The 17,808-nt window shown below is 46.9% G+C and overlaps 1 protein-coding gene across 4 annotated transcripts in view; it reads left to right on the forward strand.

Annotated features, from left to right (window-relative positions):
- COLQ (collagen like tail subunit of asymmetric acetylcholinesterase) overlaps window positions 1-17,808 on the forward strand; it is a 76,726-nt gene that overhangs the window by 33,873 nt on the left and 25,045 nt on the right. For 3 of the 4 annotated variants that reach the window (XR_013331799.1, XM_077750921.1, XM_077750919.1), the window contains exons 4-12: window positions 585-629; window positions 963-989; window positions 3,085-3,147; window positions 4,875-4,937; window positions 5,345-5,371; window positions 6,022-6,066; window positions 6,240-6,275; window positions 9,020-9,100; window positions 13,693-13,798. Coding sequence is in view for 3 of the 4 variants with exons in the window: in XM_077750921.1 (XP_077607047.1) it covers window positions 585-629; window positions 963-989; window positions 3,085-3,147; window positions 4,875-4,937; window positions 5,345-5,371; window positions 6,022-6,066; window positions 6,240-6,275; window positions 9,020-9,100; window positions 13,693-13,798 (493 nt within the window). In the remaining variant the exon portion in view is untranslated. The remainder of the gene's footprint in view (window positions 1-584; window positions 630-962; window positions 990-3,084; window positions 3,148-4,874; window positions 4,938-5,344; window positions 5,372-6,021; window positions 6,067-6,239; window positions 6,276-9,019; window positions 9,101-13,692; window positions 13,799-17,808) is intronic. The other variant, XM_077750920.1, reaches the window with a different exon arrangement.

Raw genomic sequence — 17,808 nt, forward strand, 5'->3', positions numbered from 1 at the left:
AAAAAAAAAAAAAAAAAAAAAGCAGCTGCATACTAGCCATGGGGGTGCCAGGCTTTAGTGTAGTGGGTGCTAGAATCCCTGAGCTGGAGTCAGCCCCGCTCCTGTGACTGGGCAGTGAGACAAAACGCACCATTGCCCACATTCTTAATGTCTTAAAGACGGCTTTCACTGCACCTGGTGCGCATCGATCCAGCACAGGAATTTCTAAGTTGGCTGCTCCTGTGTACAAAGAAAGAGTAACTTCCCTCTTGTCAGGACCCCAGCGAAGCTTGGTTGAGAGCAGCTGAAAAGATGTGAGAGGTGGTGACGCATCTTGTTTTCAGCAAACAGCATTTCAAGACTCTTTAGTTGTAGCCATGGCACTGCTGGAAGCACAGCTCAGGGAAAGCTACCAAAGGACAAGGAGACTGGGTTGCCACAAGAGGGTCCTTCATGGGGTCCTTGGAGCCCCAAGTCTGCATAGGGAGCCACACTGCTAGAGGAGACTGATGCGCCAGGAACCTCCCTCGTGGTCACGCCTCCCTCACCACCCATCCTGCCTTGTTTTGATGGAGACTTTTTCATTTCTTGTCTTGATTGCATAGGGTCCACCGGGACTTCCTGGCAAGATAGGACCAAAGGGAGAAAAGGTATGAGCCACTACCTTCTTCAGTCCACCCCTCCTTGGTAATTCCAGCCTGTTTCCTGGTGATGCCACTGAAAATTTCCTGGTTGAGATTTCAAAGCATGTGCTAATTCTGCCTGAGAGCACGAGGGTGGGCTCTGTGATAAGGGGGCTTCTGCTACAGGTGTGAGATCCCACTGGTGTATTTCAGCTTGGCCCACTGACATGGCAGGGGTGCTGTGAGCGGCCAAGCGACCAAGCCACATGGTCATGCCCAGCCATCAGCCCTACTAAGCCCTGTGCTTCCAGAACTTCTCTTCCAAAGCAGCCTCTGCTTACCTGTCTTCTCCATCCACAGGGGGAGCTTGGCCTACCAGGAAGGAAGGTATGGTCCATGCTGTTCTGTCAGCATTGCATGGGCAACTGTGCTCCGTGTGTATGTGTGTGTGTGTATGTGCACGCGCATGTGTGTGCGTGTGTGCGTGTGCACACGCACACTCACAAGTACCCTTAGGAGTAGGGTGACCGGCAGTACACTTCTTTAGGCTCCAGTATCTAGGTGGACAATGATGGCACTGTCATCCTAATGACACTGGGCTTTTTCTGCCTGTTCTCTTTTTTTTCTTTAAAGTTTTTTAAAAAGTCTATTATTTTGAGAGAGAGGGAGGGAGCACGAGCAAGGGAGGGGCAGAGAGAAAGGGAGAGAGAGAGAATCCTAAGCAGGCTCCACACTGCCAGTGCAGAGCCCAATGCGGGGCTCAAACCTACAAACTGTACGATCATGATCTGAGCCAGAACCAAGAATCAGACGCTTAACTGACTGAGTCACTCAGGTAACCCTTTTTTCTGCCTGTTCTTTTGGTCAAGAGCCTGCTACTGCCAGGCATTTGGACTTCTCCCAGAGGCTGCCAAGCCTGACCAAATTTCCCCCAACCTCAGACCATTCATCCTGCCACCCATTAGGGAAATTCTCCAAGGCCCCAACCAGTGGCACTAAATGACTCTCACTGTCTATTTGATTAAACTGGAATAAAGTGCAAAACAGAAGCAAATAGCTTTTGCCTTTTGGTCCAGCTGAAATAAATAGGAGTCACCTAAGGTCAGAGGGACTCTTGAGTGAACCAAACACATGTCACCAACGCTCTCCTTCAGGTGAGGAAAGAGTAAACCAGCAGCCACTCACTGTGGTCAGTGTATGCTGGCACTGAAACTGTAGGTCTCGGTGATAGAAGGAGGTGTAACAGTTTGGCCAAAAAAGATGCTTATGATTCTGAATACAAATGATCAGTTTTTTGGCTAAATGGTGTATTCAAATGGTTTTACTGTCAACAGTAGCCTCAAACAGACCTTTGCGAGCAAAATCACATCCTTCAAGGACACAGGTCACAGCGCCAGCCAAGGCCCAGTGGTCATCTGAAGTGCTAGGCTGGAAAGGTCTCCGTGCTCAGGACTAATGAGGGCCATGATCAGTTAGTGATGTCTGCCATAAAAGTGGGAGGCAAGAGTAGAAACCAGGACACATGTTAGCATTTGTGATCTCAGTTTAGGGGTTGAGCCTTCCACATGTCTAGTTAGGCTAACTGTAAAATAAGGCAGTGAGTGCAGAGGTTGAGATAGACCCCAAGTACCTGCTCCCACTTCCTCTAATAAGGTTTGCTCTCCCAAAGCTCCTGGCTTAGGTTGGTCTCCCTAGAAGCAGAGAGAGAGACCACAGTGCCGTGTACAAGTGAACACATTAAGGGAGCTCTCTCAGGAGGAGACTGAGGGGAGGGGAAGCCTGATGGCGCGGCATGGCCATGGTATCAGATGAAGTCCATCTTCGGCCTCATTCCCAGGGGAGCTCTGGTGTGTGAACAGCACCACAGAGTTTGTCCTGCCCTGAGGTAAGGGAGCTGGGCTATTGCCTGCAGGGAAAAGAGGTGCCTGAACTGATGGGCAGCTCCGGTTGCCCGTGAGCAGACCCCACAGTCACAGGCTGCAGGGACGAGGTGTGGCAGCAAGGCAGGTAGCCACGGGAGGGAAGGGCACGGTGAGCAAGTGAAAAACATCTTGAGGGAATACCACCAGCATCTGCTGCTGCACCTCAAACAAAATCCCACCCCATTCCACACTGTGTCCTTGGGGAGAACCTGTTGGGATGCAAGGAACAGTGGGCAGGTGAGTGGTGGTCATCAAGATCAAAAAGCCAAGAAGTTTAGAATCCCTTCTCCATCACCTTCTTTTTAAAAAAATTTTCCTGCCTTCCGTTTCTTGAGTAGAATAAGAGCTTATGTGTTGATGTAATGTAACACCAAGGACTTTAACTTATGTCTAAGTGACCCAGCTTTCTAGGCTATCAATCTTTGGAGGGTGGGAATGAAGGACCTGGAGGCCATGCTGAGGTGTCCCACGGTCCCTTCTGAGCCCCTACAACAAATCCCATTTCCTGGAAGGAAGGAAACAAACCCACTTGTCCTGACTTTTGTTGTTCGTTTTTGAAGGGTAGATCTGGCCCCCCGGGTGTTCCTGGCATGCCTGGGCCCGTTGGCCCTGAAGGACCCAGGGTACGTATGGCACACTCTGAGGGCTCATGTGGTATCAGAACACGAGGGGAGAAGATGTCAGCCCCTGGCCTTTGGCACATAGTGAAACTTCTTTCCTTAAGAGGAGGAGGGTAAAGAGAGGATGAGGACTGCCCAGAGGTCCCCAGCACTTTGGGGACCTTTACTTGGTACAAGACCTTGGTCCATCCAACAGCTCTGCTCCTGTTGGGAGAGAATTGAGGGGCTGCTTCCCTCTTTCACAGGGGCCCTGGCTCTCCTTTGTCCTCAGTTAGCATGCAATTCTTTGCTTTCCCTGAAATGACCCAAGAGGGGCTTGTGTCTGGAGAGCCATGCAGGAGATTGGGGGTTGAGGCGATGGGCGCTGGCTAGCTGGAAAGACTGAAATCCTGTATTTAGCTAGGGACTGCCAAACGCTATGAAATCCCTTCTTCAGACAGATGATGGAAAGCTGACACGTCCACACCCATGCCTTTGTTTATATTCTTCTCACTTGGGTCAGAGACTATCGGGTGCAGATTTGACCTGCAGATATCAGGGATGGGCAGGTGAATGTCACTATCTGCTCTGATTCACTCACTAGCTGTATTTATTACAGGGTTAGAAAACTGCATTCCCTGGTCCTCTTAGGAATAGTCCCAAGGATATTTTTCCAAAAATCTACTTTATAGAGCTGAGCTGTCCAGTATGGCAGCAATTACCCATATGTGGCCATTGAGCCCTTAATATGTGGTTGGTACAACTGAGGACCTGAATTTTTAAATTTTAATGTAAGTTTGAATTTAAAAACCTTTACTCAATTCTGTTATTTGAAAATACATAAGCATGTTTATAGCAACTTGAATGCGTGAATCTGCTGTTTCAAGTATAAATTTTTATGAAATCTAAATACAGATCAAGTATTTTGGATAAAAATTTAATGCTGAATCGAGATGTGATTCAAATGTAAAATAAAAGATTTCAGATATTTATTATAAAAAGCAGATTGTAAAATATCTCATTAACTTTAAATTGATTATATGTTGAAGTGATAATCAGATTAAATGAAATATGTTCAAGTTGATTTCACCTGTTCTACGTTTATTTTTCACCTGTTTTACTTTTAATGTAACTTTTAAAAACATTCTAAATAAAGTATGTGGCTCATTTTATATTTCTGCTTTTTAGCACTGGTATAGAGAGGGTGCTGAAAGTTCCAACTACAAACCATTCTGAGGGGCAACAGAGCCCGCCCATGAGTCTTAGCCCCCTGTCTCCGTAATGCATGCCCAGAGACTGATGTTCACTCTACTTGGCTGCAGACCTAGGGTGAGAATATATGAAAATGCCTGAAAGGCCTTCCCTATGCAGAGAACAAAACAGGTGAAGTTTTTTGGGTTGTTGACACTTAGTCCTGTGAGGCCCCAGTGCCCCCATCCTCCCTCCCCGCCCTCTCACAACCTACTCTAGGATAAGATCAAGTATTTGTAGCATCTTAGCGTTTAGTTTGGAGATCTGCTCTGCCTTGGGCAATTTCATTTTAGGTTTAATCTCAAATACCAGAATGAAGTGTGAACTATGGAGCCTTGAACCCCTGGGAGTGAACAAGGGAGCATGTGGGGTCCTCAGATTCACAAGCCAGCCCCAACGACCCTAGTTCTATCCTGATCTTGCCCACAATTTTCCTGCTTCTGTTTCTCTAGTAAATGTCACTGTTGGTCCTTTTCCCCATCTTCTTCTGATTCCCCCAGGGTGAAAAAGGTGACCTGGGTATGATGGGCTTGCCAGGCTCAAGAGGACCAATGGGTTTCAAGGTCAGTGTGTTGGTCCAGACGGACATTTCCGGATCTTGTCACTAAGGCTCTGGAGCAGCTGCTGTCCACAAAGATGGGGGCTAGGTGGGGCTGCCATCCTGGGCTTGGGGAATGTTATAGATATTGGAAAGTCCAGTGCCAGAGTGCTTGTCTTCGCCAGCCCTTTGGGGACATCATGCCTGGGATCCAGGGGCATAGGGAAGTCCTTCCTGTTATTCTCTTTGCCTGTAATGGCAGAGAGGATCAAGCTTCTGAACAACAAAGCAGATGGAAAACTTTGTTCGGGCCTTTGGGGGTAAGACAAGCAGTGTTTATTTTAGGCCTGGTATAAACATAACCCTGAGGGACATCTTTGTGTTAACTGCTACATAGGGCTAATCGTAAATGCACCTTTTGCTTTCTTTTAGGGCTACCCTGGATCCAGAGGGGAAAAGGTTAGTGCTTGTCTCCCATGGCTTCCCAAAGCCTGGTGTGGGCTATTGGCTCTGGGGTCAGTGATGAGCAGAAGACAGGCCTAGTTTTTTCTCTTAAGTTAGCACGTATAGTGACCATTCCTAGATATCCCCCTGTCCTTTGTCATTGGGCTGAGAGAGCAGTGAGAGGCCTCCCAAGGCAGGGCGAATGGGTTAGGGAGGAGTGCCCAGTGGAAGTAGAGGCCCCTCCCATGGAGTAGATTAGCAGCTGAAGGTTGTACCTGGTGGAGGGGAAACACATCTTGCTTGGGGGGTACACTGGAGGAAGATGGTAGATGTTGTTCATAGACCAGGCTTCTACCACACAACCTCCTCATCTGTCAGAAACCAAACCAAACCAAATAAAAAACAAACCCAGCCAGAACCTGGGTGGGGACAAATTTCCCACAAGAGGAGAGAGGATCTGGGACCCAGAATTTTCTGTGAGTTGTCTTTCATTAATACAAAGGTCTTTGTGGTCCAAATAAAAGGTAGACCACAAAGCATTCCTTCCCTGGGCAAGTCACCTAATCTCTGAGCCTCTTTTTTTGCCTGTAAATGAGTGTGTTGACACACTCCAGTTTTACCCCAGCGTATTAACTCTTTGACTCTCTCCTGTGGCTTCCTCCTAGGGATCCAAAGGTGAAAGGGGTGACTTGGGTCCCAAAGGAGAAAAGGTAATGGCCTTCGCATGAAATGATAAACTACAGAGGAAATGGCAGTCCCTGCTTACCCTCATCTTGTGGACGGTCCTACTGACTGACTGACAGCGCTCACTAACCACACTCTTCCACAGCCCTTTCAAGCACTATCTCAGAGGCAGTCACTCTGTGTGTTGCTCTCTTCACAGGGTTTCCCGGGATTTCCTGGAATGTTGGGGCAGAAAGTAAGTACTTAGAAGTAGTAAAAATAGGCCTCAGTAACAAAATGGACCTTCAAAACACCACAGAAAGAGCACTGCCTCTCTGTCCATCGGTCAGGGAAAGTGGGTTTCACCGTGGAAGGTTTGGGTTTGGAAGGGGAGCAGGTTGGTGTGCACATTGGTGAGAGGGTGACAGCATGGTCTGAGACCTCCCTCCAGTTCAGTGGGAGGGAAAGGATGCCTCATCTGGGTGGAGAGGCCTTTCTTTGCATTTCTGGCCTCTTAGAGGGCCATGGTAGTGTTCTGAAGCAGAAAGCGTCAGACAGATGGATCAGATCTGAGCTGCAGGGGTTGAGAGCCCCAGTGCGAAGGCCAGGCATCTCTGGCCCAATGCCTTCGCTGAAGACCCTCAACTGAGACCCTCTTGGAGGGCAGTACATGTACTGTCAGAGGTATGCAGAGTTATTTTAACTGGGTGACAGCAAACCCTTTTCATTTGATAGTTACATTTTTCCATTTAAATAGTTAAATATTTAGTGAGATTTCATGGATATCTTGCTGGGAACAAGGCTTAAAAAAAATAGTTCATTCACTTGACCTCGAAAAATATCCAGCAAGTAACAGTAGAGCGTTGTTCAGATATGACAAAAATTGTGGAAGTGGCAGTTGACTAAGAGATTTCTGGAACCTTTTACTTAGGGTCAGGGTCTAGGGAAGAAAGGCGAGTGGTGAGAGGAGGCGTTGGGATAAAGACAACATGCATTGGTCCCTGAGAATGACTCTATCTAACATAGTAACTTGTAGTGGGGGTTCCTCATGTTTGCAGACATTGGCCTGGGAGATTGTCATTTTCACCTGAGCCTCAAAACATAGTGCTCTTCAAACATGCAAATGCATGCTTTCTTATTCTAGTTGTTTTCCAAGTTTAATATCTTAGAGTTTTCTTTTCCAAACTTGAATAAACACTTTTTATCTAGCCTGCTATCAGTAGAGCGTATTTAAATAATTTCAGTCATCTGACACTAATTTACTATTCTTCATCACTGCCTTAAGCTGTCAAAAAACTGTTCCTGCTTTTCTCTAGGTGGAGTGTTGGGTTAAAAATAATTATGTAAACAAATTAAAGGAAACATTAAAAGAGAAAAAAAAATAATTTGATTTAAAAGTATTAGGCTAGGTTTTCATTCAGTTCAACAGTGAACATCAAAGAATAATAAATTGATGTGGAATTAAGTATGACAGCTAGCCTCTGCACCATTTACTAGACTTGCCGTCTAGAGTTCTCTTTCCCCTTCATGGCAGGCTGTTTTAAGACAGAGATGATATGATAACGGTAATTAGGTCTTAGAAATTAGATCAAGAACTTGCTGGCTGCTTTCAGTTGATGAAGAGAGGGGCCACACTTCCTTCTGCCAATCTTAAAAAAATAAAAACCCAAAAATCTTATACTGTTTTTGCTGCTGTTTTCTCCAAGCCAAACAAAACACCCCTGACCTCCTCTAAACAACCAAGGAAAATGGTGCATACATCTGCACATAGCCACATCGAATCCGTGCTGCTCTCCCATCCTCTCTCTGGCCAGATGCCGGAGAACATGACAGGTTGGTGGGAAATCACAGGTTTAAGGACAGTTCTTGATGTGACAAGATGTTGATGGCTCAGGTAGAGGCCAATTTGTTAAACTGGCCAAGTGACTGATCATTTCAGAGCTGTATTCTTGATCCTTACTCTTTATTAGCATTTCCTGAAATTTTCTATTATGTTATACCTCCTCTGACTTCCATGTGAAGAGCCCACCTGGTGTTTACTGTTCTAGCGCCCAGGGCAGCTGGATGCTGACTAACAGAAACCTCCATGGTTGCTCTTGCTCAGGTTAGCTCGTTGGTGGTGCATTCTAGGCTGTAGAAGGACAACTGGAGGTAGGAATGATGTCCTGTAGGGTCCATGACCCAAATAAACAGCAAGCGGGCCTGGAATCCTAGAAGAACATGAGGAAAGAGAGAAACTATAATGGAGAAATGGGTTTTACAAAAGGTTGGCCTTAAACTGTAGAATCCTTCAATGGGTGCATTTGGTTCTGATCATTCAAAGTAGAGCTTTTCAATTAGAAGTACTGCTCCCCCTGCCTTTTGCAATTATTGAGCATTTGAATATATGTCTGGAACATTTTCCCCCCACAGTTTGCATCTAAATCAAATGAGAGTGAGCTAGAACTCCAGCCGGTTTTTACGGAAGAGTAGGGAAGTGTATACCCTAAATAAAGGTCATTACATGAACAGAAACTTTCCAAAGACGATGGTTGTCAAAACTGTGTCCAAGCATTCAAAAACTCATAGATTTGAATTTGTGCTAAAAACAAAACACCAGCACAACATAAAACTGCAACTCAAAGAAAGCATTTTCCCCTGGTAGCTCATAGTGTCACAGGCATACATATCACTGAAATACAAGAATCTCCTACTTTGGCCATTTTGGGATGGTGATTTGAGACACCAAAATGTGTGCTGCCCAGGAGCTATCTCTCTTGGATAATAAATAAGCCACCCAAGGTGATCTTCTTTCCTTCCTCTTCCTTGAAAAAGCTATCCACCTTTCACATGACCTCATCACTTTCCCAGTCTCTCTGATTGTCCGATTGGAAAAGGTCTGGGAATGATCAAGTGCACTACCCTCATGACCAACAATTGGTCTGTCTATAGATGGACCTGTAGAGCAATGCCTGCTCCACAGGCACAAATTCCTCTCTTCCTTCTCTTTCTTCTTTCCAGGGCGAAATGGGTCCAAAGGGTGAGCCTGGGATAGCAGGACACAGAGGACCCAGAGGAAGACCAGGAAAACGAGGCAAGCAGGTAAGGATCCCAGTGCTTACCACGCCCCTGAGGTCACCTGATGTAGTCAGGTGGTGTAGAGAGGCAGACAGGTGGAGCCAGTCAGCATAGGTATAGTCCCCAACGTCCTCTAGGCTGGTGGGCAGAAAGAGCACCATTTCCAGGAGCTCCTGCTTCTCTAGGCTAACCGAGGCTTGAGGCAGATGGGCTAGAACACTCCATTCAGTGTCCAAGGCCAGAGGCAGCAGTGGATCTTTGGGTCATAAGAACAGATCTACCTTAACGAAAGCAGCCGGGGAACGGAAGCCAGATCATGTTGTTTACCCAGAAAACTTGCTTTTGGCCTCAGTGCTCCAGACACAAATGGAGGTTTGGAGAACAAAATATTTTGGAGAACAAACATCCAAATATTAACTTGCTGTTGAAGGGCCTTCTGGCTCTCAACGATAGAGTGGTTTTCCCTACTTGGGCCCCCCATCTGTCAGTGAGTCTATGGGCACTACTAAGGGCTTTGGGAAATTGTTCATTCTGAATTCCCCCTGGTGAGCAGGCACCTATATCAAACCACATGATGGTGGGGTGGAAGATGAAGGCACATTTGCCTTAGCTGCCTTTAGAGCTATATTGAGTACCTCAGAGAAACTTCTCGCCTTTTCTCTACTGGACAGGCATTATTCCTTTACTTCTTTGGTCATCTGTTTGTAGGCTTTTCACCTCTTTTTCCATTACAAATATAATATGCGATCATCACAGAAAACTTGGAAAATTCAGAAAAATAGAAGGGAAATCCTCTGAAGACCTAACACCCAGACATAACCCTGTTAGCATTTTGGTGTGTTTCCTTCCACTATTATTTCTTTGTGAATGTTTGAGTTGTTAGTTTCTTTCATACCCAATATCTAGTTGTTGTATCCTAAAACTTTAACTTAAAGCCACAGAATACGTGTTTTTGCTCATTACTGCACATATTTATTTAAGCTTTTTTAAGTGTCTGCATCACATTTTGTAAATGAGTAAAGGAGTAGACTGCTTGGACAGGAGAGGCCTAACCAAAATTATATACAAATGCTGAGAAGTAAATATCTTTGTGGGCAAACCTTTTTCCATTCTTATGGCTTCATTCTTTCCTTAGGCTCGGTCCATGGTTCTCAAACTTCAGCTTATGTCCAAATCACCTGGGGGGCTAATCATACAGATTTTCTGCCCCAGGTGCAGTGGTTTTAATTCCAAGTTTGCCTCCCACTGTCCCCAGTGCCTAGGCCTTACTTCTTAAAGCGTCTGACATAATTGATCTGGCATGGGGCTTCAGCATGGGTGGTTGGGTTTTTTTTTGTAAAGTTCTCCATAAGATTCTAATATGTAGCCAGCGTTCAGAACAATGGTAACAGTGTGAAGCCAATTCTGGCCTTTTCCAAGTGATCTTAGGAATGACACAGGCTCTAACCTATAATACAAACTCTGCTACAACTTTTGAACTCTTAATATTCCAGTTCAGTTTTCAAAGTTTTTCAATGACTGGCATGTCCATGACTTCATAGTGATGCCACAGATACCAGCACCCTAAACACTAGGCTCTGAAAAGGGAGGGAAAAAAAAAGAGAAAATCTTTTTCTTCCCTACTGCTGATCCCCTACAGAAGATGATTTTATGCTTGAAGTTCGAGAAGCCTACTGGCTTCTGTGCCCCTAGTGCTCTTCTAGGACGGCATTTGTCTCTTCCTGGTGAAGGCTGGAGCCAAGAAGGCTATTCCTTCACACTGTTGAGAATGATTCAGTTGGAACACTCTTAACACTACACCAGCGCCATGTGCAGGAGCTCAGAGAAATGAGCTCATCCTTTCTACAAGATGTTATAAACAAGCTGGGTGTGCTCCGAACCCTCCCTGCCTATCTAGTCGGCAGAGACCTGAGTTGTTAGCTTTGGGAGCCCACCAGTGTAGTTTTTTGTTTTTTGTTTTGTTTTGAATGTTTTATTTATTTCTGAGAGAGAGAGAGAGACACAGCGTGAGCAGGGGAGGGTCAGAGAGAGAGGGAGACACAGAATCTGAAGCAGCCTCCAGGTTCTGAGCTGGCTGTCAGCACAGAGCCCGATGCGGGGCTCGAACCCACGAACCGTGAGATCATGACCTGAGCTGATCATGACCATGCTCAACCGACTGAGCCACCCAGGCGCCCCAGTTTTGTTTTTTAAATCATGAATTAGTTTCCTAGCATAGAGCCTTGTACACCAAGTGTTGTTGGGCCAGTGGCGCTAAGAGTTTCTGGAAGTTAACGTGTAAGTCCATTCAACTCCTGGAATCAGAGATCCAGAAGGGACTTTAGGAGATTAGAATTTCACAGCCAGGAGGATTTTAGAGAATACCTCATCTCTGTCTAGTCACAAGGAAACTAAGGGCCAGGGAAGTAGAGTGATTCCCCAGCAAGCGAACTTCCAAGCCAGCATTAGAACATGGAGACCTGCCTCTCCCCACACCTTCTCTCCTCACCCACATGCTTCAGTGCTCGCCTTTAATCAGGCTCAGGAAAACAACTCTTGACTCTGTGATACAAATCTTCAGTTCAGGAGACAGGACAACTTCTTTGAGAGGAATCACGGAATTTTGTGGCAGTAAAGGAGTAAAGAAGGCCTTTCCTGGAAAGTGCTGCTCAGTGAGTCCTGCTCATAAAGACATGGCTTGTTCTGAACAAATGAAAGATATGCAGAATATTCCATTATTGCCAGTGTCAGAATCAAGGAGTGCCTTCCAGCTCCTTCAAGCTGTGGCATTTCCTGTGCTCATAGCTGTTGTGGCTTTTAGAAAAACAAGCCTTAACTGTGGCTATATTCAGATGGTGTGACCTCCTTTGCTATTCTGGGACCCATCTTAGTTACCAAGCTTCAGCTTGGGCCAAGGCTTAAGAACTCCCTCCATCAGGATGGATTTGGAAATAAACTCTGACCTTACAGGTCCCATATTAAGAATTTAAGAACTCCTAAAAAATAAATAAAAGAATTTAAGAAGTCCTTGGACACTACCAAGAGGTTCTCCAGAGCCATGCTGACAGGGCGGCTGGTCACATGTCACTGTTGTGATTGGAGAGGAGTGCCCTGCCTGCCTGCTTCCCAGACTTGGGGAAGATTATGTTTCATTACACGGGCAAGCTTGCCAAGCCACAAGTGTAGAAAGGAGACCCAGGTCAAAGATGTCATGCATCCATCACTGTCCTGTTTAGGACCAGCATAAGAGCACACAGTTAGCAAATTGTTTAGGGAAAGAATCTACAGATCTTGGTTTCTAAGGTCATTCTGAACAGCAGCCCTAAGGAGGAAACCTTTGCTCTTGGCCCTCTCAGTAGAGGCAGCAGAGAGAACATCCTTTGTGGAATGGCTACAGGTACGGGTCTCTTTAAGAAATTAGGCCTTGTCTAACCATGTGAAAAAGATGAAACCAAACTAGCTGCTATGTTTGTCAGTTTGGCCTCCTTAGCCCTTGGTTCTGGGCAAAGCAGTTTTTCACCTCTGTGGTCTTTGTTAACCTCACAACAAAGCTGCAAAGGTATATGCTTACTGGCCCCATTTTACAGATGAGAAAACTGAGGCACAAAGCAATGACATGAGTTACCCAGGGTCTCATGGCCAATGTGAAAACCCAGGTCTCTTGACTTCCAGCTTCACAGAATTGCTTCCCCTTTGTGTTTTCAGTATCTTCCTCCTCCCTCATTTAATCTGGGGAAGGGAGGTGAGCAAGACGAATTCTGGCCCACAGGGAGCTTCTGTCTCATGGGGAGACATTGATGAAAGGACCATACAGATAATGGTGCAGGAAAGAGGCCAAGTTCTGAGAGCCTGTGACCGGGAGAACTTAGTTGGCAAGACCAGGGAAAGCTGTGCTGCAGTGATATTTTCCCTGAGAGCTAAAGCTGGGAGGGATTAACCAGGCAGAGGAGTGGAGAGGGAGTTGGGGCTGAGAGGAGGGGGGAAAAAAGGCATGGTGCTCTTGAAGACCAAAAACACCAAAAGGCTGGAACAAGACTGGAAAGGCCCACCATACAGGCCTTTGTAGATGAAATAAGGATCTGGGTCTTTATCCTGAGAGCAACGGAAGCCATTCGATGGAAACAGGTCTTGTGGTAAAGTAGAAATGGTCCTGATGAGCAAGCAGAGCCCTGAGTCAGGCCCCAGTCTGCTGCCTCAATGCTAGGTGCCTTACGTCAATCTCTTCTCTTTCCTGTATCCTTCTGTGCCCCATGAGGGGAGTGGGTTGGATTTGGTTCCTTTCAGCAGTCATGTGCCATGTTTCTAGGATACAGCAAGAAGTAACGTCTACAAACTTGTAACCATCCTAATTTCAAATGTCACGTGCCCTGAGCTTTTTTTTTTTTTAAAGTAGACTCCATGCCTATTGTGGGGCTTGAACTCACGACTTTGAGATCAAAAGTCACACACTCTACCAGCTGAGCCAGCCAGGTGTCCCTGCCCTGGGCTTTTTAGGAGTTTGGTGGTCAAGGCTTCTGGGGCTGCATCCTGCCCTGGGCTCCTGCTCCAAAGTGCAAGGTGGTATCTGATTTAGACATAAATGTGGAAGGAAATTTGCCATGTCATGTTATCATAACAGCTCTGCCTTTCTCTGTCAGGGGCAGAAGGGAGATAGTGGAGTAATGGGCCCACCAGGCAAACCTGGGCCTCCTGGTCAACCTGGCCGTCCGGGTCCCCCAGGCCCCCCGGGCCCCCCATCCGCAGGTAAGCACTACACTGCTTCACTTCATCCACCGTGTTGCCCTCCTGGGCCAGCCTCCCCAATGAGGGCACAGCAGAGGTCTGCCTTGTGTTTTGAGTTAGAAACCACCAGAGATGCTTTTAATATATTTATAACTTCTCCATAGCTTGGCTCATTCAACTTTTACACGAGAGAGATAAACACCATCCTGACTCTGTTGTAGCATTTTGGAAAACAAATAGAGGAGGGGAAAAAAAGGAAAACATAATACTTGTTATTGTCATTTATACTTCAAGTGAAAAACAACAGGCACATATTTCATTAACTAACACCTTTCTCTAGAAAAGCCTTTTTCATGGCTCCAAACAATTTACTTAATCCTAGAAGTAAAGATGATGTGGCAGATTTTTCTATCTTAGGTAGTGTTATGAAAGTGTTCTTGTTGGTTTACACTGAATATACAAAGAAATCCTAGAAAGAAATCAAACTCTGCCATTGAAGAGGACAGAGACACACTGCTGCTTGGTTACCTTGTCTAAGTGATGAGCTGATCCCGTTAGTTGTTCCCTCGTCAGCTCCAAGAATGGCCTTTCAGAGCACATTTTCTGCATAAACAAAGCATCGCTAGGTCAGAGAAGACTTTACTGTGTAGGGTTCTTAGTCCTCAGTTATACAAAAGGAAACAAAACAATTTTTATTACAATTTTATTCTTTAAAAAAATTTTTTTAATTTTTTTTTTTATTCTGAGAGAGAGAGAGAGAGACAGCATGAACAGGGGAGTCAGAGAGAGAATCCAAAACAGGCTCCAGGCTCTGAGCTAGCTGTCAGCACAGAGCCTGACATGGGGCTCGAACCCACGAACCATGAGGTCATGACCTGAGCCGAAGTCAGACGCTTAACTGACTGAGCCACCCAGGCACCCCTACAATTTTATTCTTAACAAAATGAAGGCATTTTAAAATTCTACATTGTACTTTTCCTCCCTGTGTCTATGGGAATATACTCACAACCATGTAATGCGATGGTCTAGAAATGTCATAATTTATTAGATCCTTTAAACCAGTTGGCTCTGAGATTCTGACCTGCCAGATGCTATGAAAATTCAATCTCTGGTAGTATTGGGGTTCTCTCCACTCCTCCAACTACCAAAACAAGATCCTGGGGATGATGGCACAAAAACATCAGAGGACTTGCCTCCAGCCTCTGATCTGCCCTGTTCCCCTCCGACATGCCTGCTATCCGAGGCCACATGGTCCGAGGATGCCTGGGGACTGCCATCTTCATGCCACGCTTGAGTATCGGAACGTTTCCAAGCCTGGTCCCCGTGGTTCAGTTTCCCAAGAAGTGCCCCGTAGCTGTTCCTTCTGAGACCTTACCTTTTCTCCAAAACACAAGGGGTCCCTGTCTCTCCACGTCTGGTGTGATCTCCCCTCTTCTGACCTCCAGCCCCTTGCTTCTCCTATTCCTCATACACTGCCACCTGTCTTGGGAGCTTTTCTCTTCTGTTCTCAGAAAAACAAGAAGGCAGAAAGGCAAAAGTCTTCACACAGTACCTGTTTTCAGCAAGGACAAGAAAGCACAAAGTCTTGCTACCTCCTTGAAATCAGGAGTTGAAAAAGTAGTGCGAGAACAACGTCAGTACAAAAATAAGTTACCTTGCCACCCCTGTTGCTGTGCTGTTAAGGGAACTAGATTGGAGATGCATCCTGGGCCATGTGTCCATGCCCCACAGTCGGCTTCTGGGAATTGACAGTCCCTATGGGGGTCCTTCCAACTACACTTGGCCCTTGAATAATGTGGAGATGAAGGGTGCCAACCACAGTGCCGTTGAAATTCCACATATAACTTCTGACTCTTCCCCCCCCAAACTTAACTACTAACAGCCTGCTTTTGACTGGAAGCCTTCCTGATAACAGTGGATTAACATAGACTTTGTATGTTATATGTGTCATGTACTATATCCTTACAAGAAAGGAAGCTAGAGAAAAATGAAATTAAGTCACAACGAAGAGAAAAATGCATTTACAGTACTATGCTCTAAAAAATCTGCATCTAAGTGGACCTGCGCTGTTCAAACTTGTGTTGTTCAAGAGTCATTTGAAGTCGTTTTACTTGCTTCCGGCATGGGTAACGTTCCCCTCAAGGCCCACAATCAGGAGCTGCCAGCCCCAGGGACTGAGAGCATGGCCTGAGGCCTGATTTTTCTTTGAAAAGGACTCTCTTGGCCCTTGAGGTATTTAGCAGTTCACAAAACTGAGGAGTAGCCAGGATCTTGGGGAGTGGTGTGGATGCAAAGAGGTCATTAGGCCAGCCCTCATTTTGTATCTGTTGGTAAAGGCCAGCCCTACTTTGACTCAAACTCCAGTTCCCTCCTAGGGTCCAAGGTTGGGTGAGAAGGGTGAGGCTTTCGGACCCTCAGCAACCCTCTCTGATGGCCTCTGTTTTGTCTTGTCAGGCTCCGGGGAATTGCAACCCCATCCCTTTAGCGGGATCAGTGTGGTCCTATCTTCCAGCTCCTTGTCATTTAGCCTAGTGTGCACACATCTGCCCCCCCCCACCCCACCCCCGTCCNGATTCTGTTCCCTGCTGAGCTGGAGCATATTCCTACACTCTCTCTGGGTCCACATGGCCTGAAATAGCATTCTGGTCATCTTCTGGTCCACCCAGTGAAACCATCTTCTTCCTTCAAAGCCTTCTCTTCAGCAAGGCCATCCTTGGTCCCTAACGGGATGGGCCTCCTTCCCCTGGGCCCAAGTACATATTGCCTCTCTGCTATGGCCCTTCACCAGTAACTGTTTTCTGCAGATGTGTTTCATCTGCCTTCTAGAAGGCAAGTCCTTGAGGCAGTGTCTGAGGCCAAGTCAGCTTTGCATCCCCGTGGCATCTGGCGGGTGGGATGGGCAGGGCTGGGCACTGCAAGCACTCACAGACATGGGCCATTTTGGTCCCCAGTCTGTCCTACCTGGGTTATTGCATAGCAAGCAGGCAGGATGTAGTCCATTTCTGACTCATGTCCCCTTCCTGTGCCTTCTTATGACTCACTTCCTTTCTGGGAAGCCTCCCAGAATGAAGGGGCTGAAGAAAATGGGGCAATAATACTGCTCTTTGGAAACTTCTTTTTGGAAAGAGGAGGGAGGAATTTAAAAGAGAACTTACCTGGACCTGAGGCCAGTTGGATAATTATCAAGACTGGGAATAGGCCCCAACAGTGATTCCTGAGACTACCTCTGGAGCCTGATAAAAGTCCCACACCCACTCAGGAGAAAAATGTGTCTATCTGTGCCCAAGATTCTATACGCTGCCTCCCAGAGCTCCAGAGCCCCTGCCCCAGATCCATCTCGGAATGTCCTCAGGCTCTGTGAAACACAGGTCAAACACCCCTGTCTTATCCAGCCCTCCCTTTACAGAAAAGAGCTCTGAACCTCAGAGAAAAGGGACTTCCCCGGAGGTCACAGAGCAGACTGGTTGCCTTGCCCGGCCCAGAATCAGTCCGTGGCTCCTGGTCCCGAGCCCCTTCCCACTCAGCCTTGAAGTCTCTGCTGAGGCAAAGTAGGAGCTGGGGGTGACGTGGAGACTATTCTGTGGGTCCTCCGCCTCCTCCCAGAGTCCCCTGCCAGGCCCGTGACCACCACACAGCCAGCGGTGGTGGGAGGCAGTCTGGGCAAAGGTAGAGAGCCAGGTCCTCCGGCTCCAGGGGACGGTGGATCAGGCGGGCCCGCTAGACTAGCTCTGAGAGGCCGAGGTGGGGAAGTTCCAGCTGCTGTGCCCGTCAGTGGATCTGGCAGGAAACAGGCGGGGTAACAGATGCCCTCTAACAGCTGAGAGTGAGCTGCAGAGAAACTGTGATGGAGGCAGGAAGTGGGCTCCCTGCCACGTCCTGTCGTCCTATCTGGAGGCCACCTCTGGTTCTGGTGCCCAGAGCTATGAGCTGGACAGTGCTCAGGGATGGACGGGGGAGGGGGCTCTTTATCACCCAAGTTAGAGAAAGAGGTGCTGGGAGGTGGCAGAGGGAATCCGGACAAAATGCCTCTA

The sequence above is a fragment of the Crocuta crocuta genome, unplaced genomic scaffold (assembly GCF_008692635.1).
Source record: "Crocuta crocuta isolate KB4526 unplaced genomic scaffold, BGI_CrCroc_1.0 scaffold279, whole genome shotgun sequence".
NCBI classification, from domain to species: Eukaryota; Metazoa; Chordata; class Mammalia; order Carnivora; family Hyaenidae; genus Crocuta; species Crocuta crocuta.